Source organism: Sturnira hondurensis, unplaced genomic scaffold (assembly GCF_014824575.4).
Source record: "Sturnira hondurensis isolate 20B ecotype Veracruz unplaced genomic scaffold, ASM1482457v3 Scaffold0008380, whole genome shotgun sequence".
NCBI classification, from domain to species: Eukaryota; Metazoa; Chordata; class Mammalia; order Chiroptera; family Phyllostomidae; genus Sturnira; species Sturnira hondurensis.
The window spans coordinates 754,426-781,344 of record NW_028081011.1 but is presented as its reverse complement, the minus strand read 5'-3'; the positions used below and the strand labels follow the sequence as shown (position 1 = coordinate 781,344).

The window sequence follows — 26,919 nt, the reverse complement described above, 5'->3', positions numbered from 1 at the left end:
TACAGACTCAAGAGGTTTTTGAGCTTTTGTTTTTGATAGTTGTTTCCAAACTGCCCTCTATAAATGTGTAGTGTCCAACAGTGGATTGGAGTGCTGTTCACCCACCCACACTATCACCTTCACAGTGATCCTCTAAGTTTTGCCAAGCTGATACTTATAGTGAATGAAGTTGGGTACTCCATATATATTTTCCTTTTCTTTCAACTGTCTATTCCTTTTGACCATTTTTTAAAATTACTGGGTGTTCTTAACTTCTATTTAGGTGGTCTTTATATAATAGAGAAATTAGGCATTTTTTCTGTGATGTATTACAATGTTCAAATCATCAGAGACTCTGCAAAAGCGAGGGACACCAATTCGATGACAATCTACACTCTAATCTCATCTCCAACCCCTACCCCAACTCCAATACCCAGGTCTCCATCAGACCCTGGAAAGCGACTCATATGTGCATTCCCACCTCCTCACAAGCTCGGATCTGACCCCAATCTCACCCCTTCAAGGCCCTTCGCCCCTGTGCATTCTCATCGAGAGCCCAGCTCTGGAGTCTCAAACTGGAGGTGGCCCTTTGGTGCCAGCCGGCAACCCCCTGGCCAGGAAGAGGGTTTTGGAGTGGGGCGAAGCTGAGCAAGATTACAGGTCCTGGCGAGTCCTGGAATAGGAAAAGCTAGGAGAACGCAGAGAGCGCAGGGTCCAAGGCCAGCAGGGAGAGCGGCCCTCAAAGAGCGCTGCACCGGAGATCCCCGAGGGAGGCAAGGCTCGCGCCACGGGTGGGGCAGGGGCAGGGGCAGGGGCAGGAAACGGCTGGCGGTGAAGCCGCAGAGCTAGCACACAATGGGCGGGGGCGCGAGGCCAGGCGCGGAACAAACACGCCGCAGCAACACGTGGGCCGCAGAGCTCGCTGGGCCCAAAGCAGCCCGTCGGCCCAGGCAGGGCGCGGCGCGGCGTACGTGCGCGCGCGCGCGCGTGCGTGCATGCAATTTGCGATCAGGCGTCGCTGCGGACAGCCCTGGCAGCGAGGGGGAGGGGGGGAGTTATATTGTGGGGTCCTTCCTCGCTCACCCTGGTTCCTCTCGGAGCGGAGACGGCAAATGGCGGACTTCGATACCTACGACGATCGGGCCTACAGCAGCTTCGGCGGCGGCAGAGGGTGAGATGGCCGGGCACGGACTTTAGCCGGGTGTCGGGGACGGGCGGAGTCCAGGACCCCAGGGCGGCGGCCTCCCCGTTCTGAACCCAGGGCGGCGGGAGGTAGGGTCTGGGCTGGGTCGGCAGAGGCCTGGAATAGGCGCCTGGAGGGCTGGGGCCTGGAAATGGCGCGCTCGGGGAGGGGGCAGTTAGGTTACTGGGGTCGTGCTCGCAGGGCGGATCCCTGGCTCTGCCGAAGACGACGTTTCGTCTTCCCTCTTTCTCAGTCTCAAAGCCAGGCGGTAGCAGCATTGAGCACCCGGGAAGACGAGCTCCCCCATCCAACCCCATCCCCCAGTATGCCAGCATGGGTCTCTGCTGCAGCCTGGAGTCGGGGCCCGGCCTGCCCCGATTGGGTTGGGGCCCGATCCCCGCTTCGACCCTCCTGGCCTGCCCCGATTGGGTTGGGGCCCGATCCGCGCTTCGACCCTCCTGTTTGCTTGCGCAGCAGGCACCCTGACCGTTTTCGCCGGGAGGCCAGCCGACTGGGTTAGGTCGGGAGGCCGGGAGAGGGACGATCCACTTCCCCTTACCTGTGAGGCAGGGATTTGGTGACTGGAGCCCGGGAATGGTCCGGTTTACGTCGGAAGTGGGGAGACCAACCGAAACAAATACATCAGAGGGTTTTTTATTCTTTCTTGAGGTAGAGTGCTTTATTGACAAGGTGCTACGTGCTTGCTGGCAGAAAATTTTATTTCTCCTAGTTTCTCGTTCTGATTCCGGCCAAATACAGACTATGTATATTGAGGTGCCCGGTTGAAAAGAAAAAACTTTGACTAGTGAATAAAAAGCTTGTGGTGTTTAATTCCAAGAGCCCACACTGGAGTACTTTTTTAATACAAGTTACCTCATACAGAATTTAGAAGGTAGGCTATAAACATCTTGCTGTTTGTCAAGGACACACTTGGCCTTTGTGTGCTTTTACAAAAAGATTACTTTCCCAGGATAACACCACAATAGTACCTACTGAGGTGTCCAGTCTCCTGGGTTTCAATCCCAAAAGTATCTTTGTTTGGTGAAGAATGATCTTTTAATGCCTTGGTTTGGGAATGGCTCGGAGGCTTGTTTGGGTTTGGGAGTGTACCCAATATCATTCATTACACTATAACGTGGAAGTGGAGCCACCTGTTATTTCAAAGAATATTTTATTTGCTAATAAAAAAGAAATAGATGTTGGATGACATGTGAAATAATGTTGCCCCTGGGATAGGTTTCTAGAGATCAGATTTGTAATTGAAGTTTAATAACTAGGATTTTTTTCTCTCCATTCATTTAAAAGTATCCAGTGAACCTACTCTTAAAACATAGTGGTTCAATGTAAGGCAGATCCAAGGATTTTTAGTTGGTTTGGGACTACTGTGAGTCATTATACTGAGCCTGGGGGTTTTGGGGGGGTTAATTCCACTTTTTCACAGATTTGCCAGCTTTTCTGGTGACTTGAGGTGTTCAAGTTCGACTTTTAGTGAATGTCAATTTTGACTGTTGGAGTGGGTTAAAGTGGTCAGAAGTAAAATTCTCGTAAGATACTATTTCACATTTCAAAAGACAAATGGAAATGTTAGCCATTTGCCCAGATGTGCTCCAAAAACTGGTAGGAGGGAACAGCAGCTAGCACTCTGTATCACTGTAGCACTTCTAATAAAAAGTCTCTTTACTGTTAAACATCTATACCTGACCTTGAAGTTTTCCATTTGACTTCTTATTCATGTAAAAGTAAATAGGAAATATTGCTCAGGTTCTTAAAAACCTACTGATGAATTTGTATGTTCATTCAGATAGTGTCTGGAGTGGGTCCCAATACTTCGCAGCAGACCAGACTTATGTTATTGTGATCTCTGGAATTTAGCAAGGTGGTAGAATAGTTGGCTGGATCCTTGTTTAGGGTAATTGTACTTGTTATTTGAAGTATATTCACACCAAAATGTCTTGGTGCTATTTGCTTATGTTCAGATACAATGCTTAAGCATTATAGAAGATTATACTACCTATAGAAAGCCAGTCTTTTTTTTTTAATCTTTAGAAGGGAAGGGAAGGAGAGAGGAAAAGAAATAATCAATGTATGGTTGCTTCTTGTACGTCCCCTGCTGGAAACTGGCCTGCAACCCAGGCATGTGCCCTGACTGGGAATTGAACCGCAATCTTTTGGTTCACCGGCCCGTGCTCAATGCACTGAGCTGCACCAGCCAAAGCAGAAAGCCAGTCTCAATGTTGCTTTGTTTGGTACTTTTATAAGGTGCCTTCCCTCTAGCCTAAAATACCTTAGGATGCCTCAACTCTAAACCACTTGGGTAACAGGTAAGAAGAATTCAACTTTATGAACTGTACAGTCATAATCTAAAAACTTGGTTTTTTATAATTACTCATTCCCCATAAGTTTATTTTATAGCCATATGTAATAACCAGTGCAGTTGTAGGGAAACAGTACTGGCTTGCTTTATTTTCCCAGCCTGTAGAGGCGTGTTCCCAGCAGCCAAGCAGAGAACCAGAGACCACACTGTTGCTCAAAAAGGAAGACAAAACAAAATTCCAAAGTATCAAGAGTTGATTATACCAGAACTTGAATGTATTTTGTTACCACATTTGCTAATTTGTTTTGAGGTTCCAGTTTTTCGTTTGCCATTGTCGATAAAGTGGAGAGTAAAGTGGTTTTACATTCTTGATTGCAGTAAAGCCTTTTGAGTGTTTAACCTAAAACCATCAATCCTGAAAATTGGGTTGGAACTTGGAATTAGCAAGAATTGAGGTAGCTGCCCTAGCCAACATAGCTCAGTTGGTTGGAGCGTCGTCATCCAGTAGACCACAAGGTTGAGGGTTCAATTCCAGGTCAGGATACATATTCGGGTTGCAGGTTCAATCCCCAGGTGGAGCACGTACAAGAAGGCAGTGCTTCTCTGTTTCCACTCCATCTCCCCCACTGTAATTCCCGTGTCTCAAAAAGAATGAGAAAAAATGTCCTAGGGTGAGGGTTAAAAAAGGGGAATTGAGGTTGCTGGAATGGTACCTGCTAAAAGTTGATTAAACTACCAAACTTAAAATATTCTTTATTAGTTTACAATTAAGGGGGTTAGAATTTTAAATTTCTGAGTCTTATAGGACTTAAGCTTGCATCTCTAAATTTTTAAGCATACTTTAACTTAAAACTAAAAGGAAAGCAGTGTATAGTAACAGTAGCTATTTTCACTGACACCAGGATCTGTAAAGGTATTGAAAAACTTATTTTAAAATTCTGTTTATGTTCAAAAGTTGTTTGGGTTTATTGTTACCCTTCTCTTCACTCCCCAGTCCTCTAGTGGTTGATTCCAAATCGCCCTCTTTGGAAAGGTTTACAATTACAAATACTTGGTTTTATCAAGAAGTATCTGGGAGACAGTTTAGGCAGAAGCCCTACTTCAGAATCAGGCAGACCAGAGCTTGAGTGTCAGTTCAGCTATGTATTTAGCTGTGTGATCTGGAACAAGGTCTCTCACCTTGCTGAGCCTCATTTCCCCCACATGTGAGATAGAAACTTGTCTATAGGGGCTGTTGGGAATATTAAATGAGATATATCTAAAGTGCACAGCACAGCATCTAGTGTATACAAATGCTTAGTTATTGGTAGCTATTGGTTTATTATTTTTAATTATTAAAATATTTCCTTTGTGGTTAGTGGGGGGGCTGCTTAACTGGCTCTATTTTTAAACCAAGTAAGAGAAATCTGTTCATAAGTATTATAAAATGAGTATTAAGTAACTCATTCTTTGAAATTACTGGTTTGTTACAGAATTTAGAGTCAGACGCACTACTGTTGTGCTACAGAATTTATTACAGATTTATTACAGAATTTATGGTTAGAATATTTAATATAAATGCCTCCTAGATTTCTCAAAAGTTTTTTAGCATATTTTTTAAGTTCATATTTCTGTTTGAAATTAACAGTATTCTGGGAAGACTTGACATAATTTTAGTCTTCCCAGAACTTTAGAACATCCAAAGCAGAATGTTTGCGGGAACTGGGGGATGGTCAGTCCAAAATCAGATTCCATCTTCCAGTTTTTCAGCCTCCCCTGAGAAACTGAAGGGAGAGTTGGGCTGAGGAGCCTGCCCTTCCTCTTGACCTTTTCATCAAAATTGGCTTTTAAAATTGAATGTCCTGGGTTCTTTCAAGTTTTCCCCATGCCATAGTTTCTGAGTTTCTTTTTGATGGGTCCTTTGGATATATTCTAACATGTTGATACTCCATTGAAAATATGACACCTCTAGTTAAACATTTTCTTCCAGTATAGAGTAGGTGGAGATGTCCTTGTCTCTTGTTCTGCACACATTCTTCTGTGATTAATCAGTTGCATTTTTGGAGTCTTTTGAATGTCTGACTTAATAGGAAACAGTCAGTTTCCCATACCTGCTTCTGGGATAGGTTCTGGTTGACATAGGTGTATGAACAAAGGTACATGCTGTACTCCAGCCTTGCACAGTTAAGTAGTTGGAAAGGGGAGTATTTTAATAGCTTCTTCGGCGATTGTGGATATTCTTATTTGCTATTATACCAAAACTCAACAAGTGGTAGTTTACATAAAGGTTAGTTGATAATCTGAAACTTTATCAATAGACTTTTCATACTGTTACATTAAAATTCTTCAGTCTGTCTTAATACCTTGAATGACATGATGCACAGTGGTCATTTGGGAGATATCAATAGACTGAGTTATACAAATCTTCCAAATGTTGACACATTTCTTTATAAAGTATCAAATACAATGTTTATTACTATCACCATCAATTTCACCTGAAAAATTTCAGGTATTGGAATTCTGTCAAGCTTACATTGATGAATACAACTTTTCTAATATATATGGCTTGAAAGCCTGCATTTTATCATCAGCTAAAGGTACTATTATAGTTGTTTTCCTTGTAGTGACAGGCTCACTTATTTGTTTATTTTATTTGGAGAGAGGGAGAAAAATAATGGATCTGTGATTCCACTCACTTACGCATTTTCATTGGTTGCTCTTTGTATGTGCCCTGAGCAGGGGGTGAGCCTGCAACCCCGGCCTATGGGGACGATGCTCTAACCAACTGAGCTACCCAGCCAAGACCATACTGACTTCAAGAAAATGTCCGCCAAATATCCAAATCTGAATGACCAGTTTGTCAGTTCTCTCAGGTAAAAATGTAGTTTCATAAAAAGAATAGGGAATTCATCTTATAACTCCTTTACATGAGGGCTTTTCCTGGAGATAACCATTGTACTTCTGTAAGCAGATGTGCTTTGTCCCTATTTCATTCATTAGATATAAAAAATGTGTCACGATTTAATAAAATTAATAATTTTTACTGTTTTATGAAGGACATTCCTTATTGAACCTTATTTTTTTTCCTTCCTCTCCTTTAAATACTGCAAGTGAACCATGAGTAATAGTTGGGTTTGGTGTTCTAACCAGTGTGACTCAGTTGGCTGGCCGTCATCCTGCAAAGCAAAAGGCCACAGATTCAGTTCCAGGTGAGGGCGTGTGCCTGGGTTGCAGGTTTGGTCCCTGGTCGGAGCACATACAAAAGGCAACTGATTATCACTGTTTCTCTTGTGGATATTTCTCTCCCTTTCTTTCTCCTTCCCTTCCTCCCCTAAAATTAATAAGTAAGTAAATTAATTAAATTAAATAAATAACCTCTAAAATGACTACAATATCACATATGAAAAATTAATACAACAGGCCAGTAAATACTTAGATTTCTCTGATAGCATATGTTTTTAAAAGATTTTATTTATTTATTAGAGTGGGTGGAAGAGAGGGAGAGAAACATGCATCTCATACACGCCGAACCAGCAACCCTTTGTCTTGAAGGATGATACCCAGCCAACTGAGCCACACCGATCAGGACTTAGCTTATATATTCTGATGTGCAGCTGATATTTTTGGGTCAGGACCAGACAGGATTTGTACATTGCATTTGATTTTTCTGCCTTTCAAATATTTTAATTGATAGGTTCCTCTAGTTTTCTTCGCTGTTCGTTTGTAAAGAGGGAGTATGTATAGCCTTTTTTTTCCCAGGTACTTATCATACATTAAATTGTTGTAATGTGTGAAGTAAATATAAATTAAAATAAATTTGATATTGGTATACATAATTATTAGTGTTGAGTATTCATTATAATATTGTTTTTTAATACTAGTAACTTAGATTTTTGGTTTTTCAAATGTTACATGAAGAAAGGGTCCGTGATAAGCTAAGGTTGCAGGTTTGATCCCCAGTCGGGCATGTACAAGAGTCAACTAATGAGTACATAAGTAAGTGTAACAACAGATTGATGTGTCTGTCTGTCTCTCTCTCTCTCTCTCTCCAGTTCCCTCTCTCCTTCTCTCAAGTCAATTAAATAAAAAATTAAGAAAAAACGCTCTCACTGAATGCCTTGAACTCTAGATTTTAAATGGTAGTCTTCCTATAACATTTTGTAGTTATCTAAATAGTTGAAAATTTTGAAATATAAATTGTAGAGTTGTAATTTATTTGTTGATCATATGAAATACAACATTGAATGAAAAACTGAAGTTTCATTTAAAATTAATTGCAGCTGGGTTGCGGAATGTCAAATCAAATAATAAGCATTCTAACTTGGGGGGGGAAGAACTCTTGGCATATAAAGTTCAGAACTAATCCATAGAAATACTTTACACCATAGCTTTTAACACTAGTGTTTTTATGTGGCAATATTCTCTGAGGGCCAGTAAATAGATCTGAGATTTAAGATTTTATTTCCTTTGGAAAATCTGGGACTTTTGGATTGAGTAACCCATATGAAGTAAATTGATTACTCATTTATTTGCTTTCATTAATGTGTGGGAATCCAAAACTTTAATATAATACAATAAATGCCTTTTGCCTAGTAAGAAAAATTTCCTAAAAGAGTATGTAAACCAAAAGTCCCCCTGTGTTCACTGTTCATCTAAAATAAGGCTTACGGGCTGCCTGTTGTATCCTATTGATAGATGATGGAATTAATTATTGGGTCCTGACAAGCATTTTTGAAGGTGAAATATAAATATACATTAACTTAGTATGTATTACTGAATTAGTACTATTGGGCAAGCTTTTATTTGTATAGTTAATGTGTAGGCATGTATATATGTATGTATTGTTAAGTCATGATGTAAAGTATATTTATTAGTGTTGGTCACAGTCAAAAAGTTTTTTGAAAAACACCTAAGTGTGCCTAATTGGGGATGTCAGCTAAATACATGGAACCCTGCCCTGCCTGGTTGGCTCAGTAGATTGAGTGCTAGCTTGTGAACCAAAAGGTCACTAGTTCAATTGCCAATCAGGGCACATGCCTAGGTTGTAGGCTGGATCCCTGGTTGGGGGTGTGAGAGAGGCAACCAATCACTGTTTCTCTTACTCTCTTTGTCCCTCCCTTCTCTTCTCTCTACAAATAAATAAATAAAACAGGGGAAATTTAAATTCAAAATAATTAATACGTGGAACCCTCTGGTGTATTCAAAAAAGTTTTTTCTGGGTAAGAATACCCATATTAGTGAGAGAAGTTATTTGCAATGCTAAAGAGACCTCATTGCTTCCACCTCTGGTAAGTATCAGATAATACAAAGTTCTGGAGATAAAGCAGTGTACAAGACTGAATTTCTGGCTTAGAACTACTTTGCATTTTCCTGCAAGGCTTTTTCATCTTACTGATGTGATTAAGATTCTAATGAGATTATTAGAATCTCATTCACAGCAGAAAAGAACTCCTTGAAATAGGGTACATTGAAGAATTCACCATAGATACTGCCCTGCCTCCAGTGCTTACCAGGAACTTTCAGAGGCTTCCATGCACATTCTATAGTAAATGACAGTTGTCATGATGAAGGGATTTAATTTTGAGTGCTGATTGAGGGCCTTGGAAAATGAATATACTCAGAGGAAGATATGTTTGGAAATAAAACATGAGCTAGTTTTTTTAAACGTTACAACTAAAATCCATGTGGTGTCTTTGATGGGATCTTGGAACAGAAAAAAGGACACGGTAAAAACTAAGGAAATCTGAATAAACTGAACTTTAGTTAATGTATCAGTGTTGGTTCAGTGATTACAACTAGTATATGTTTACTAATGTACGATGATAGGTGGTGTAAATGAAATAAGGGCTTCGCTTTTGAGAGTGTAACTTTTTTTTTTTATTGTTGTCTAGGAACTAGGTTACACATTTTGACCATTCTTTTTTTTTTTTTTTCTTGTAAGCATGCTCACTGGGTTCTTTTTGCTTGGCTTGTATTTTACTCTTCTAACAACAGTCTTACTGTGATTTTTGTGTAGGATCTACATGCCAAATGATATGTAGTAGTAAGTGTTTCTAGGTGGCACATGAAAGAACAGGGTTGTTGATCAGCACTGATGAAATTATCTCATTTATCGCCTAAAGGTAAAAGTGGGGTTAACCCCTCCAAATACCAAAGAGGGGTTAATACCTCTTGGTTTCTTAGCATTGGTCTTGAAATTTTAAGCTTGGCAGCAACAGTGCTTAAGTTGGGTGTAGTTAGTTTTTAATTCACCTAGAAATCTTTATCACCTAGAAATCTTTATAAATTTTTTTCCAGAAGTTAGCATATGTCCTACATTTTTCATTAACTTTTATAAATACTTTGGAAATAAGCCTTAAGCACTTAATTTCTCCTTTATCTGTTTGCTAGATCTAATCCCAGTCATAATAATTTTTTTTTAAAGATTTAGTTGTTTTTGGAGAAGGGGGGAAAGAGAGCTAGAGAAACATCGACTGATTATTTCTCACACTCACCCAGATGGGGGACCGAACTTGAAACCCAGGTGTGTGCCCTGACTGGGAATCAACTGGCACTCTGTGGAATGACACCCAACCAATGGAGCCACAGCAGCCAGGGCCCAGCCCTAGTAATTTCTAATCTTTATATTGTTTCTTACGGTCACCGTTTAGCCTCCTTTCTGTCCTGCATACTTCACTAACTCCCACATCGCCATCTTGTTAAGAGTCCAGTGCTCTCCCTGTCTACTCTCTGGAGAGTAGTGTCCAAGTCCCTGTTCTGCTCTGCAGTGACGGCTCTCATTGCTGTCTCCTCAGTCTTCTGCAGTCCTTTGCTCGGGATGGGATTTCCTCTTCCCAGGTGCCTGGACACCCCCCTCAGTTGAATTATAAGCTCCTTGAGGGCAGAGACTGAGGTTTAGGTTTGTTATACTGCGCTCTGTACTTCATGGACATTTAGATACTTTTAGTTGATGGGAGTGAAGAAAAGTGATTTGTCTGAAACGTTTTGGTCATACTTGGAGTTGAAAGTGGGATTTTGTAATTCTAAGGGTGCAATTTATTACCTTAATTATCACATGTATTTTGTGGTTTTTTAAAGATTTTATTTATTTTTAAAAATGGGGAAGGGAAGGAGAAAGGGAGAAACATCAATGTGTGATGTGTGAGAGAAATGTCAGGATCACCTGCCTCTCACATACCCTCAACTGGGGATCTGGCCTGCTACCCAGGCTTGTGCCCTGACTGGGAAGCGAACCAGTGACCTTTCAGTTCAGAGGCTGGCACTCAATCCACTGAGCCACACCAGCCAGGGCTCGTGTTTTGTTTTGATTTAAGTGTTTTTTTCTTTTATTGATTCCAGAGAAGAGGGAGGGAGAAAGAGAGGAAGAGAATCATGAGAGAGAAACATCCATCTGTTGCCTCTTGCACACCCCCAACTAGGGAAGGAACCCACAGCCCTGGCATGTGCCCTGACTGGGGATCTAACCTGCAGCCTTTTGGGTTGCCAGTCAGTGAGTGCCCAAGCGACTGAGCCCCACTGGTCAGGAGAGTCACATGTTTTAAAAAGCAATGGACTGTCCCCCAAGGGACAGTAAGAAGGGGTAATGCACAGGGAGGGTCATTGCTCAGTGGTGTGATGGTGTGGCCAGGGAGTTTGCTGCACAGACCTTCCGGTGCCCACTCTGAATGGGGAGGAGGGCCTGCCGTTTGTGTCAGCTGTTTTCTGGTTTGCACATACCCACTGCTGGTAGTGTGACCTCCAGCAGGTTAGCCTTCCTATAACACGAAGAAGTTTCGTTAAACTTTTATAAAGCAGTTGGTATTTATGAAGTGTTTTTATGGTCAATTTTAAACTTCTTTAAAAATTAAGATTTAAAATAGACAAGGAAACTTGAGGCACAGAGGTGATTTGGAAGATGCTCTACACTAAACTAAGGTCTCAAGTGAGTCTTTTCTGTGTTGTTTTTAACCTGTCTTAGGAAGTGCTTTCATGTGATACAGCTTACTGATTTAGTTAATAGCCCCTTCTAAACTTATATTAGCTCAAAGAATTTTCTGACACCAGATTTTTTATTTGGTTGATAACAGAATGTTTATTTCATTATGTGTGTGTGCATGCTCCAGGATTTGTCACTCAGTTGCTGGCACACTAGATGCTTCATAAATGTTGGAATGGATAAATTGAAGTCTAGCTAGATTGCTCCATTTGGGGGTGCCCTGCAGTATCTTCAGGGCACTGCTCAGTGAAAGGCTTAAAAATGCTTAAATCCTGTAAAACTGTGTCAGATAGGGTATTATTTAGACCTGCTTCAATAATTCTTGAAAGTGGTCAGAGCAGCAATTTTTGGCCTTTTTATCTCGTGACACACATAAACTACTGAAATTCTGTAGCACACCAAAAATTAGGGTTTTTTTTCCTGATCTCACAAAAAAAATAGGTGTTTTTAAACTTTTTTTTTAAGATTTTATTTTTAGAGATGGGGTGGGAGGGGGAACGTTGATGTGTAAGAGATATACATCAGTTGGTTGTCTTTTTCATTACCCCAGCTAGGGACCTGGCCTGCACCCCAGGCATGTGCCTTGCTGGGAATCAGACCAGTGACCCTTAGGTTCACAGGCTGGCACTCAGTCCACTTAGCGGCACCAGCCAGGACTAAAATACTTATTTTTTAGAGAGAAGGGAAGGGAGGGAGAAAGGGAGAGAAACATTGATGTGAGAGAGAAACATCTATTGGTTGCATCTTGTACACAGCCCAGCCTGGAACCAAATGCACAGCCTAGGCATGTGCCCTGGCCAGAAATTGAACCGGCAACCTTTTCTTTGCAGAATGATGCCCAGTCAACTGAGCACACTGGTCAGGGCAAAAATAGGTATAATTTTGATTCATTCACACTGGATGGCTGTTGTTTTGTGGGCGGTTGTCTTTTGTTGTTGTTGACAACCTAAATAAAAGAGGTTAGTGCCTCTGAGTAGTCAGGTGTTGCATGTTTTAAAAATTCTTGAAGCACACCAGTTGAAAATCGTTGGTCTAGAATGTTAAGCCACTGATGGTTTTGTGATACTAGAGTGAAATGAGCAAGTTGTTGGATTTGGGTTAGTTTGCCTGTTTGCACATCTCTAGCTTGTAAAATACTGCTTTCCTTACCTCCTCAGTTCTACACGGAACACCCTCCATAAGTTCTCATATATGCATTTAACATACCCTTTAGCGAGCCTTCCCACCTCCATTTTCCTGACGCAGCAATCACACACATGGAATTTGTCAATCTCTCTATCTTCCCCTTTACCTTAAATTTTAAAAAAACATGATGGATTTTTGTTTTTTTGTATATATTGTGCAACAGGTCCTCAAACGACTTCATTTCATTCAACGCAATTTCTTAACAATGACATGGTGCTATAGGAGCTTAACTCTTGGTTTATATTTGTTAGCCTGTGGTAAAATTGGTTTTGTTGTGTGTTGTTTTGCTTAAAGTCACAGAATCTATCAGTAATAAATGAGAATTTACTATATGTGTACACACATGCACGAACAGCTACATGCATGTGTGCAGTTATTTGTGTTTTATAGGTACTATTCAGTTGTGAGGGGCTTGAAGGCTGTTTTCCATCAAGATATTTTATGGATGTTGCGCGATTTATTTAAACTGTTTATTATTATTCATTCTCCATTTTGGCATTTTTTCCATATGGTTATATATTCAGTATCCAATTTCAAAGAGTATCTTACTGAAAATTTAGGTTTTATGCTTATTGAGATAATAATAGTTGTGTACTATCAGTAGTGTTACAGATGCAAAAATGAGTCACATTTGCTAAGCTTTAGGTGGGGGAAGTGGGATACGATTCACTTATAAACCTGTTTTTCTGGTGTTCTTACAACAGAATGCAGAATAATACTTAATACTTCCTATTGGGAAGTAGCAGAATTCTGAGTCAGTAAACTTAATTTTTTACCCTCTGAGAATTACACCGTGGCTTGGTTCTTCTGCTTCAGAAAAATGTCTTAAAGAATGATATTTAGCCCTAGCCAGGCAGCTCAGTTGATTGAAGCATCATCCAAGACTAATACTCGTAGCCCTGGCTGGTGTAGCTCAGTGGATTGAGCGCGAGCCTGCGAACCAGACGATCAAGGTTCGATTCCCAGTCAGGGCACATGCCTGGGTTATAGGCCAGTTCCCATCAGGGGACTCATGAGAAGCAACCATACATTGATATCTCTCTCCCTCTCTCCTTCCCTTCCCTTCTAAAGATAAATAAATAAAATAAAATAAGACTATTACTCGTATTTCCCCTGCAAAAAGGATGACTTTGGGCAGATCTTTGTTGTGATAAGATTCATTTATTTTAAATATTCTTTTAAAAGAAACAATACTCCCTTATTCATTTTTTTTCTCTGTGTTCTGCAAACATTGTATTTTGAAAATTTTCCAAATCTACAGTTGAAAGAATAACACAATGGGCTCTGATAGATTTTTAACAAGTTTCACATTTATTTTATATATATATACATATATGCTTATATGTCTTTCATGCTGAACTCTTTGAAAATACGGTAAATGGCCCTCAGTGGATTGAGTGCGGACCTCTGAACCAAAGGGTCACCAGTTCGATTCCCAGTCAGGGCACATGCCTGGATTGTGGGCCAGGTCCCCAGTGGGGGAGGGGGGCGGGGGGGCATATGAGAGGCAACCAACCACACGTTGATATTTCTTTTCCTCTCCCCTTCCCCTCTCTCTAAAAATAAATAAATAAAATCTTTTAAAAAGAGAAAGAAAGAAAATACAGTAAACATTGGCTATCTTGGCACTTCATCCTTGACTACGTTAAATCTCTTGAGAATAGGGGATTCTACTGACTGCAATACCAGTTGTCACTCGTAAGAAATTTAACATTGATACAAAAATCTATACGTGCCATATTCAAATTTCTCCAGCTGCTTTTTCTTTTAAAGCTGTTTATTTCAGAATCCAAACATCATACGTACCGTTGGGGGTGCTTTTTTTTTTTTTGTTAGATTTTATTTATTTATTTAAGAGGGAGAGAAACATGGATCAGTGCCTCTCACATGACCTCCAACTAGAGACCTGGCCCACAACCCAGGCATGTGCCCTGACTGAGAATCAAACCTGTGACCTTTTGGTTCACAAGCCGACGCTCAGTGGACTGTGCCACATCAGCCAGCTCCATAGCTTTCATATTTCATTATTAGTCTCTGCCTTTTTTGTTTTTCCTGGCTGACATATTTGAAGAATCTACACCAATATAGAAGGCATATAATATAATGTGAACTTGTTCCATTATTAGTGGTACTAATTACCTGGTTAAGGTGGTGACTGCCGGGTTTTTCCATTTGAGAACCCCCCCCACAGATTAATAATCAGTGGGGTGATAATTTAAGACCATGTGAATATCTTGTGTCGTTCCCCCCCCCCCCCCAAAAAAAACTGTTTATCAGTGGTTTTGGCATCTCTTGATGGGCCTTGGCCTAAATCAGTTACTGCTAACCACATTGCAGAGTAGTGATGATTCCTTCAATGTTTATTAGCTGGCATTCTTATTGATGTAAAGAATAGCCCCCCTTCCCATTCATTCATTCATTTAAATAGAACTTTTTAGAGCACTTTTATTTTATTTTTAAATTTTTTTTTAGCCCTGGCTGGTGTAGCTCAGTGGATTGAGTGCGGTCTGCGAACTAAGGAGTTGCCAGTTTGATTCCCAGTCAGGGCACATGCCTGGGTTGCAGGCCAGGTCCCCGGTGGGGCCACGTGAGAGGCAACCACATATTGTTTCTTTCCCTCTCTTTCTCTCCATCCCTTCCCCTCTAAAAATAAATAAATAAAATCTTTTTAAAATTTTTTTAAAGATTTTATTTATTTATCTTTAGAGGGGAAGGGAAGGAGAGAGGGAGAGAATATCTATGTATGGTTGCCTCTCGTGTGTCCCCTGCTGGGAACTGGCCTGCAACCCAGGCATGTGCCCTGACTGGGAATCGAACCATGATCGTCTGGTTTGCAGGCCCGCAATCAATCCACTGAGCTACACCAGGCAGGGCAGAGCACCTTTAGATTGACAGCCAAACTGAACAGAAATGGTAGAGTTCTCATATACGCCCTGTGCTTGCACATGCACAGCCTCCCCTGCTTGCACAGTAGTAGGACATTCACTGCAGTCGGTGAACCTCTGCATTGAAAACATCATTGTCACCCAAAGTCCAGTTGCATTTGGGTTCAGTCTTGGTGTTGTACGTTCTGTGTGCTTGGAGAGATGGTCCCACTTAATTATCTGTAAAACGTTTTTAACCTCAGGTTGTCGGTGGCAGTGACAATACTACTTGTTACTCTGCATACATACTGTCTCTTATGCAGTGTTTGTTGAAGCACCTTATATTTGTTATTTCTCAATAATTCAAGGTCTTAATTAGTACTAACCCAATTTCACAAATAAATAAGTGCTTAGAGAAAGTGAGCCTATTAGATCATATGGCTGGTAAGTGGCAGAGCTGGGATTTGAACTGATAACCTCTGCAAATTAGCAATGATGGAGTATAATCCAGGCCCTGCCTTTGCTACTTCTTAGCTCTGTAACCAAAGACAAGTACACCACTCTTGTTACATCTGAGGAAATGGCATTGAGGTTTAAATGGAAAAGTAATACACACCCCATATGCGTATTTGAGAGCCCAGTGAAGTATTGCGTGGGTAATAGAGAGTAGTATATACACAGTAGTTGCTAAATGAAATCTAAAATTTCTGTAGTGTTATCATCCATAACCAAATAAAGGCAAGAAACAATTGTATTGTTAATACATTAAACTTTGACAGCTTCAGTAGTTCCTCTTGAGTTCAACACAGTGACTGTGGGCGGTCCATTTATGTATGCAGTAGTATTATTGAGTGTGAGGGAAGGCGTTTGCTTAGGTTTTAGGAAGTGAACACTTTGCAGATACCGATTCTGTGTGAATATGAGACAACCATTAGGCGCACGTGTTAAATTTGCATTTGATTTTTCAGAGAAATATATGTTTACATAGAGTCTATGATTCTGTGGACATTTCTATCACTAAAAGTACAAGCACCTTTTTCAGAAAATGATATTTGGCATCCTCATAATTTTCAGGTAAAGATAATGGTACATCAAGGAGAAGTGTTTCACGTGGGTGGTGTAGCTAGCTGGGGGGGCATTTTTATTGTTCCTGGTCTGGGGCTGGAACACATGGGCAGACTTGAATTCTGACTGTTTCATTTCCTAGGTCCCGTGGCAATGCTGGTGGCCATGGTTCCCGTAGCCAGAAGGAGCTGCCCACAGAGCCCCCCTACACAGCATACGTAGGAAATCTACCTTTTAATACAGTTCAGGGTGACATAGATGCTATCTTTAAGGATCTCAGCATAAGGAGTGTACGGCTAGTCCGAGACAAAGACACAGACAAATTCAAAGGTGAGTTTGAGGGATATTCTTATTGTACATTATTGTAAAGGGGGGGGGGTCTAAACCAGACTGTTAGTGAACTAGAGGGCTTTAATACTGAAGTTTTAAATGTTTGCTTAGGGTTCAGGTGTTATATCTGAAATAAACAGCACTTTAACCGGAAGGCCCTCAGTTCTACTTGAGGGAAAATGTTATACACATCATTTGGAAGTATATGGCACATACCCAGGTAAACCTGCTGTCTGCCTAACTTACATAGCAGTCCTGTGTGGCAGTGCAGGTGTTCACGTGGAGGGCAGTGGATAGATGTGAGCATACAGATCTGAAGACTTCAAATATGTATCACCTTAGCCAATACATGCTTTTTTTCTTGGTAGTTTTCCTATAATTCAATTATTTATTATAAAATCCAAAAGATAACCCAGTAAGTTATCACTATACATTTGTGACTTCAGAGTACTATATTTTTAGTACTATAAGACACACCTAGGTTCTAGAGTAGGAAAAAAATTTTTGAAGCAAAAAAAAACTGTAAGATATTTAGTAACCCATGGCCTTACTCCCCCACCACCCCAGCAAGCCAGGCATGCTACATTCGGACTATAAGACGCACCCCCATTTTCCTCCCACGTTTGGAGGGAAGGGCGTCTTATAGTTTAAAAAATAAAATATGTGTTTGGGAGAGGGTTGGCTCAAAATTCAGATAGTGTCTATAGATTAGTATCTTCAGGGCACTTGAGCAGAGAAGGAGTAAGAATGAAGTATCGAATGACATCATCACCTAGCTTTCAAGGTTGCCCAAGGGAAAATGTGCCCAGCAGTGAAATACGTGGTGCAAGAAGGTACAAGGTGTCATTCATCTGAGTGGTTCTGTGTGGTGGTGGCATTTATCTTTTGAAAGGTGTTTGACCTTAGAACCTGAAGCCTTGTCATCAAGTGATCAAACAATAAAACAAATATATTGACTAAACTTGGGTAAATCCTACCCAGTTTGCTTGCTAACAGACATTAGGAATTCACACTTATAGTCAAAATGTGTGAATGAAGCCAACCTTCGAGCTGAGTGAGTAGCAGCAGCAGGTTTTTGACTTTGTTCTGCAGACGGTCCTCCTCGTCGGTGTCGGCAGCTCTAGGGTATCAGGCGTGTGACTGGGCTGTTGTTGCCTCTTTGAACTTCAGAGTGGTTTTCTCGATTCCTCTCAACGTATTAAATCCACATAGAGAATAAAGTGGGGGTGGGGAGACCGGGGGACATTCCCCAGCCAAGCAGTGCATTCTTTGTGTGAGTACTTACTGAGCAGGTGGTGAACAGGAAAAGTCTGGACCCAGGCCTTCGAAGCACTTGCAGTCTCGTGGGCTTCAAGTAAAGTATAATCTTCACATAGGATGAGGGTACTCTGGCAGGAGTGGGGAGGGAATACAGGGTGCAGTGGAGTATGTTAGGGCAAGGAGAGTATTTAACCCAGATGTAGACTCTGGAGCATGTGGTCAAGAGTACTGCACGTGAAGGGAAATGCTTACCCAGAGATTTGTATACCACCTACCTGCGTAGTAATAGGCGCCTTCAGCCTCTCCTTCAGAGCATGTCTTTACTGACTAAAATCTGTCCTAAAATTCCATTTAGATTATATTAAAGTCATTCAGAAATTAGAACCAATAACTCTGCAGTGATCCAAGAAAGGTGTTTTTTTTTTTAAGATTTTTTATTTATTTATCTTTAGGGGGAAAGGGAAGGAGAGAGGGAGAGAAATGTCAATGTATGGTTGCCTCTCGTGGGTCCCCTGCCGGGAACTGGCCTGCAATCCAGGCATGTGCCCCGACTGGGAATCAAACCGCTATGCTCTGATTTGCAGGCCCGCGCTCAATCTACTGCGCTATACCAGCCAGGTTTTAGTATTATGATTAAAACACATGAGAAGCAAGTTTTATAAAACTACAGCTGCCGTTTTAGTGCCTGTTTAGTTAGCGCTTTCTGGTAGAATATAACTGAGAGGGAGGATTACCAGTCAGGTTCTACTTACTGAAGAGTAAAACCTGTTCTTTCAGGATCTGCTAGTCTTCAGTCATCTAGAGGCAGCACCAGTGGTAGTTCCGATGTGGGCAAGTTGTGCAAATAGGGAGCCCGCTGTATTTTTGACCTGTAATTTCTTGAGGAAATGGAGTTCGTTTTCTCTTACAGGATTCTGCTATGTAGAATTTGACGAGGTGGATTCCCTTAAGGAAGCCTTGACATACGATGGTGCAGTAAGTATGTTCATGTTTTCTCTGTCATGTTAGTAGTTGGGCTTTTGTCTTGCAAATACTGACACTGTTTTCCCCTTACCATTAGCTTTTGGGCGATCGGTCACTTCGTGTGGACATTGCAGAAGGCAGAAAACAAGATAAAGGTGGCTTTGGATTCAGGAAAGGTGGACCAGATGACAGAGGTGATTGGTTCTTCTAAAACTGAACATAAAACTTACTGGTTGCAACTCTGGAAGGTTACTGATAGAACTCTGTCCTGTAGGTGTGATAGGTTTTTGTGAGCTTTTTATAAAAATAAACTCTTAGAATGGATGATGCTTCTGCAAGCCTGGGGTTGTTTTTATTTTTCCTGTTGGCAGCAAAAACTCTAATTCTGTTGAACTTCCCATCACAAGTTGTACATCGTCCCAGTGAATTTTTCCATGTTTGTGCAGCAAGGTAATGATCCAACCTCAACTTTACTCTTTTTTGTGTATCCTCAGGAATGGGTGGCTCTCGAGAATCTAGAGGTGGATGGGAGTCCCGGGATGACTTCAATTCCGGTATCAGTATTTAAAGTATCACCACTTAACCTTTTTCAATGGCCTTGGCGCTATTGTACATTTCCTGTGAGTAGCCGACCTGGCTGGGCTACTTCTATAGTTTCTTTGACGAATGAAGCTTTCCCAAAGGTACCCAGGCATGCAGCAGTTTTTTCTCGGGCCTGGCCAAGGAAGCACCTTGGTGACTCTTGTGTGTGTGGCACAAAAAGAAATCCAGTTACTTCTAGAAATAGTATGGAGGTTCTAGAAACGGAGGAGAAGCCTTGTAACTGTGGTTTCTGGTGGCTCCCTCTGAGATGGTAAGAGTCTGATGACCTGTTTCTTCCTGAGAGGCGAGGGACTCGTCCCTTCGTGAAGGGTGTGGCGTGCCCTGCCTCGCCGGGTCTCACCGACCACGGCAGGCCAGTGGGGGCTGCCTCGGCTCAACTGAAGAAGCCAGTTTGCCCTCTGCTTTCAAAGATCTCTTAGACATTTCTCCATCTTAATTATACTTTTTAAAGTAATTCATATATTTAATAAACCTGTCAATTATAACAGAAAGGCAGGAAATTTTTAAGGGTTTTCTTCCCTTTGAACTTGAGGTTATTTCTGTATTGTCCAATATATGAGAACATCAGCATACCCCCCCCCGTCACCTAACCCCCACCAAAACAAAACTCAATATAAAGTAATGGGTAAGTATGGAGAAACTGTTGCAGAATGTCTCGTGAGTCTTAAAAAGTTTAAAATTTTATTTCCAGTACTGCTTTAGCTAAACAGATGACAGTTTATATCTGTTGAATAATTTAATTTTTAAAAGTCCTATAGCCAGTCAGAAATGAGCTTATTCATAAAAGTACAGTATAATCCAGTAAACCTGTAATTTTATGTATAAGCTAATCTCTGATTGAAACATGCAACAGATGTCTTCTCAAGGCCAATCCAGGAACAGCAGTCAGTAGCTTGATAAGCGGTGGCCTTTGACCTGGCAGTTGTGCGTTTCCTGGTGCTTTGGGAACGGCACAGTGAGCTCATGGCTCTGGGACTGCGGAAGTTAAGTAACTAATGCCTTTCTGCTATTGACTTGGCTTGTACTTTTACTCTGAAGCAGAGACGCATACAGTGAACACAGCCAGAGAAACTACCTTGCCAACCACCAGGTTCACTGTGAACTGCACTGTTTCAGTGAAGTGCCCACGTGGTAGAGTAATGTCTACTCATATGTTATTTGTGAAAATGGATCTCTTTTATTCTTTTAAAAAATGACGCTATTTTTAAGTGGAACATGCTTATAAAAAATAAGCATTACTGAAGAGCAAGTAAAAACCTAAAAGTTCCACCACTAGAAATAGTCACTGTGTTAAACTAAACTTTGTAAAGAAAACTCAGAAGATTCTTATGAATAGTGTATCTCTTAGAAATCTCATCAAATTGATTAAAAGATACTTGTTAATATTAGCCTTGCTTTTCTCTCGTAATCTCCTCACTGCTCTTACCATATTTTGAAACAATCAGTGATAATGTACAGGGTTTTCTCTTCTGCACTTATCTCATGTGGACACAGCAGCATTTGTGTTTATTTGCCTTGTCAGTGTGGGTGTGAGCTAATGGATTTTTGCTGAACTGGCAGCATAAAGGACTTAAACCCCAATAAGAGAAAGTACTTTTCATACTCAGTGGAAAGGTACACATCACAGTTTAGATTGGTTTGGGGAATGTCAGGTTCAAAGACTGAAGAATCTTACACTTGACTGTATCCCAATGTGTCTTCCCCCAAAGCAGTGTTCCTGTTGGGTCTAAATCCTTTTGGAATTGTTTTTATTGCCCATTTTGTTAAAGTTGGTATTGTTCAACTCAGCCTCTGAACTGGGTTTTTAATAACTTGATATATTTCCAGAACCCTTGCCACCCTTAAAGAATAGGAAAAGCAGCGTTGTTGCAGGTAGGGTTGGGATCTCCGACTCTGCAGTGGTTGGGTTCTGGAGAGTCGCCAAGAACACCGAATCAGCAAATGCTGACCCACTGCTTCCAGGGGCAGCGACATGGTCAGGGTCCTTTGAGCCTCTGATCACTGCATTTTGTCATCCAACCAGTCAACACAGACTTGCCTTATGTGTGTTTCTGTTTAAAGACACCTCATTTAATATGCATCGTTGATTCATTAACATTGAACTCATAGCCAACAGCATTGTAACTCTGCCCCGAACGAAGCTTATCGACATACACTAAATATAAATATAAATATAAATATAAATATAAATATATATACTTTCTCCCTGACACCTCACACTTTTCTTGTGCTTAGGGAGTACTACAAACTCTTCAGTGCTGTTTGGGGGCTATTTTAGACAGAAATCACCCACAAAAAAAATATAAGAGGGGAAAAAAACTAGCACTTAACAGATCATAAAAGGGTCTGTTTACATTATGAGCTAAAACAAGGCATTGTTGCCTCAGGTGTGAACATGTGCCTCTCGCGACCCAATCTTCAACTGCTCTGCGTGTCTGGATGGCGGAAAAAGCACCAAAAGTGTTGATTTGGGGCTTACAAGTAAATTTTAGGGAGTCAGTAAAATTTGTGAAAAGGACATCTTTGGATAATGGGGATCACCTCTCTAGAAGAACATGCCTCAGGCTTAGGTTTCTTAAAGATACATTCTTAAAAACTTTGGGCATTGGCGCCATTCTTTGAGTGAGAGAGAGTCAGCTTTGGGAGCATGGACAAAGGTTAAGCACATCCGTTTCATCACAATCTCATTTCTTATATTCTTAGTGGAAGTTAACTAATTTTAGTAGGCTATACTATTAAAAGGTTACTTAGCTTAAACCCCTGTAACTGAAGGCTTTCACTTAAATACAACACTGAAGCCTAAGCTTCTCAAAGTCTATTGAAAAAATACTCTATTCTACACACTGATGACAATTGTAACTTAATTTTTAGAGAGGGGGAGGGGAGGGAGAGAGTGAAAGAGACATCTATATGCCAGAGAAACATGGATAAGTTGCCTCTCACACGCCCCCTACTGGGTACCTAGCCTACAACCCAGGCTTGTGCCCTGACTGGGAATTGAACCAGTGACCTTTTGGTTCACAGGCCAGCTCTCAATCCACTGAACTACACCAGCCAGGGTGTAACTTACTCTTAACACTTATAAATGGAGATGAATTTTACTTGTGTTGGTAATTGTTTTAGCAGATACAGAAATGAATGAAGAAAACCCCATTGCAACCAGAGGAGGTGAGATAAGGTTGGGTGTGAATGAGCCCTCTTCAGCACGCCCCCCTTAGGGGGTGGGCCTAACTCGGATAACTGCTCTGTTTACCACACAGGTGCTTTGCTTTTAGAATGATCCACGCTGAAACGCAGCAGGAACAGGGAAAATGGGGAGTGTCACCCAGAGGTGACTTTGTATTTTTATTTTGTCTTTGATCTAGTTTTTTCTTGTGATTTTTGCATTCTAAATTGTAACTTCTAAGTTTCAGGTTTATCTTCGTAATAACTATATAGATTTATAATAGAAAACAATAAAATGTGCTTTGAGGACTTTCATATTGTTTTAAACCATATTAGAATATAGGCTTATATTGTTTTCCACTTTTACTTGCAAGCTAAGAATGTAAATGGCTTATTTTATTTTTCTCTCCTAAGATTCTTTTTTATTTAAAAAGTCTGTTAGCATTGAAATTACCAAGCAGATTCACATTTGGACTCATTTTCAATGCACTGTATTTTGGAAGAACTTCAGACGCTGGACAAACTAAAGAACTTAACGTTTTGAAGTCAGAAACAGTCTATTCAAGATCGTATCCACTTGGAGACAGTTTAAAAAGTAATTCAGTGTCGTTTTTTTGCTTCAGGTTTCAGGGACGACTTCTTAGGAGGCAGGGGAGGGAGTCGTCCAGGGGACCGGCGAACGGGCCCTCCCATGGGGAGCCGTTTCAGAGATGGCCCTCCCCTTCGAGGGTCCAACATGGATTTCAGAGAACCAACAGAAGGTATGGCGACCACTGGTAAATGGAGGGTGCCTTTCACAATACCTTCTTAGGCCATGGACACCTCCCTTAGTCTTAAATAGTAAGTTTGCCTTCATTAATGTATCTAGGGATGGAGTAGTTTTTCAAGGCTGATAATTTTTAGAAATTGGGCTGGGCTGTAGGGATCAGCATCAGTGTAGCATTTTGCCCGGTGGGGAATAGGAACCATTCTTTAAAAACCTTGTTTTTCCCCCCTACCAGAGGAAAGAGCACAGAGACCACGGCTCCAGCTTAAACCTCGAACAGTTGCAACGCCCCTCAATCAAGTAGCCAATCCCAACTCTGCTATCTTCGGGGGAGCCCGGCCCAGAGAGGAAGTTGTTCACAAGGAGCAAGAATGAGCTTGCGGTTGGGAGGGAATGGGGTGTAGGGGCAGTTAGAGCGAGACCGCAGCCCGGCTAGCCCCCTGGACTGGTAGTCCTGCAGTTACCATTCCTGCGCCTGACCTTTGTCCTTCTTACAAAGGAAACAGAGCTTGTGAGTGCATGTCAGCAGTTAACAAGTGGTTTTTAGTACATTCTTGGCTTTGCTGTATCTAGTGCCTGTTTCGTGCATTTTTTTTCCTGCCACTCCTCCCCCCATTTTCCTTGTGTCTTTTTTCCTTCTTGCTCCTTGTTTCCTTCCAGCACATGAATTTCTCTAGTGGGACAAAGGCAGCCGCCGTGTGGGAGGTCTCTGGGTATAGGTGCTGCTTCATTTTTCTGCTTTGCTTTCTCTTCTTTCTTTAAACACATTGGCCAGACTCCAGTCACTTCCTTTGATTTTCTCAGTGCTTCTGACCTGCATGTTGAGTTCTGTATTTCTGTGGCTTCCCGCTCCCCCCCCCCAAAAGGGTCACAAAGTGAATATATCTTATTTTTATTCAGCCTTGTTCAACATACAGATTTTGAGGCACCTTGTTTTCAAATTCCTTCCATCTCTATTTATAGGTAGTCCTGTCTCTCTTGCCCCCTCTCCAAATGGATTATTAGAGCAGAATATATTTGGCTCAAATTTCAAACAGTGAAACGTAAAGAGTGATGTGAAATATTTATAGGGAGTTTACACGGGAGAGCAGTTGAATGCACTATTGTGTGCACGCATCGATTCCTGCTTTTCAACACTGTCCGAACTGGTTCCTTCCTTCCTCAGCTGTGTCAGAGGCTCCTTGGGCTGCTGGGTGTAGTGAACTGCCTGCTACTGGTCTCTTCTCTGCTGGGCACAGGTGCTTTGGGGGACTAAAGGTTGGGGACGAGGGTGGTGGCAGTAAAGCTGTGCTGGGCTAACTTTATCGTGTAGGCATTGCTTTTTCCAAATTCCCATTATCTGTGTGTTCTGCGTCTCTCCCTTGCGTTTATCTGTCTCCTATATAACAATAAGATACTGTGCTTCCCACCATCCCTTAATTTTATAATGAAAATGGGCCTAGAATCTGGCACTTTACTGTTTCACTTGATGAATTGAGAATTTTACTATGCAGTGCTATCAAGAACCTTAAAGTAATTGGTGGCTTTAAGTTGCTGGGTCTCATTTTTGAAACAAAGTTTATTGTTTGCACACACTGTGTGCAGCGTGTCCACAGGGCTGGGGGCTGGGCAGTAGCTTTGGAGCTTGAACACCCACGTGTGGGCAACTTAAATTCCTTAGCACCTGGGTCCCAGCTGTTTCATTCAGAGCAGTTTTGGGGCAGCCAGCAGCTGGAGCCTTAGAGAAAAGAGACCCCCAGCAGCATGACCGGAGGGCCAGGGATATCTGGCCGACACAGCGCAGTGCGCTGAGACAGGAGTTCCTCACTAGCTGGCATCCTTGGCCCCTCCTCTGTCCTTGTTACGAGGGCTCAGCAATTTACAGAACTCTCCCTTCTTTCCTTCCACCTGTCATCTTTGCTTCTGGAATAAGAACCATTTGTGTAACACCAGTACTTAACTTAAGAAAGACATGCATTATGTGGTTGTAATCAAACCTGATGCTTTCAGACGACCTACTTATATCTTCAATGTGGAAAAGACTAAGAACAAAACAAATTCATCTAAACTTCTGGCAATCCAGTTGACTTTTAAATGTAAGAATGGAATTCCAAACACTTAACACATTCAACTATATGACAGAAAGTAAATCTATGGATATGGTATTTTGTGAATGATCTTTTAAATAAAAGAAAACCTTACGTAATATTTAATGCTTGTCTTTATTTTTGAGTTTTTACCCTCATGAAATGAGCAATTTCAGTATCCAAATTTAGTAGACTACTGCAATTTAAGTGAGAAAAGCCTTTTTTTTTTTTGAAGTTTCAGGATTAGTAAGATTATCTTTAAAGGAATTAATGATGATTAAAAATGGGCCGGCAATTTTTTTCCTCTTTGTTGCCTAAAAAATACAATTTTCCTAGCACATAGAAACCTTGTATGATGGTGTGGCTATAGTTTTGGGTTGGACAAAGGGACTTTTTCCCCCAGTACGGAAGAAATCAGGTATTTCATGTACCCGCTTTGTTTAACTGCTTGTTTTAGGAGAAATTCTAGGTACCCTTCCCGACAGTGCTGGGTGCTACTCTGGGGCAAGTAGGTCATGTTTGGGGAGGCACTGCTTTGTAGTTTGGTGGTTTTGTGGCCTTGGGCAAGGTGCAGAACTTCCAGCCTTTTGGGACCAGCCTGGCCCGCACAGGAGAGGTGGAGGGCCTGGCGCCATGCAGAATTCCCTTCCTTGAGTGGGGAGCCTTGATGGTGCTCAATCTAGAGAAATAAGCTTGAAGAGGGAGTGTATGAGTGACTGTTCAGCTACTCCCCAGCCAAGGGCGTGCATGGAGGAGAGGACTTGATACCTGCTGGTATTTTCTTTGACTCCCTGAGACCGAAAATCCTCTGCCCTAAGTTGAGTTGGGACTTGTCTCCGGGAGGGATTTCCTATGTCCAGAGGCTTGAAATCCAACTCTGAGGCTTCTTTCTGAAGGTCCTTTTAGATTCCATCTTTGAAGGGCCTGTGGAATGTTCAGACCCTTGCACCAATCAGCCAGATTTGCCAGGAATTTAGAGGGAATTAGAATGGAAATGAAACTCCTGTGCAGCTGCCTTTCTGCCTTCCCTCCTGGTCTGCCAGACTTCACAATGGTGGCATCTCACAAGCACCTATATCCCCTTGGGGTGTAATACTCAATGTTACAGAAAACGTTTTAGTATCTGCCTCCTGTCCATAAGTAGCTTAATTAAGAGAGGAGGGTGTGTCTTTCCCCAGAGAAGCACCTAAATAAATAGTGTCATTTCCATAAACTTTTGCAC

At 41.5% G+C, this 26,919-nt stretch overlaps 1 protein-coding gene across 2 annotated transcripts; it reads left to right on the top strand.

The window, feature by feature from the left end:
* The first annotated feature begins 1,076 nt into the window (after positions 1 to 1,076).
* Positions 1,077 to 24,489, top strand: EIF4H (eukaryotic translation initiation factor 4H). 2 transcript variants are annotated; one of them, XM_037054744.1, is made up of 7 exons: positions 1,077 to 1,150; positions 16,687 to 16,874; positions 19,045 to 19,109; positions 19,195 to 19,291; positions 19,592 to 19,651; positions 23,489 to 23,626; positions 23,867 to 24,489. In XM_037054744.1, the coding sequence occupies exons 1-7, from the start codon at positions 1,092 to 1,094 to the stop codon at positions 24,004 to 24,006; spliced, it is 747 nt and encodes a 248-aa protein (XP_036910639.1). In that variant the 5' UTR covers positions 1,077 to 1,091; the 3' UTR covers positions 24,007 to 24,489. The 2 variants fall into 2 exon arrangements, with proteins under 2 accessions (XP_036910639.1, XP_036910640.1); XM_037054745.1 differs by lacking the exon at positions 19,592 to 19,651.
* The last annotated feature ends 2,430 nt before the right edge of the window (positions 24,490 to 26,919 follow it).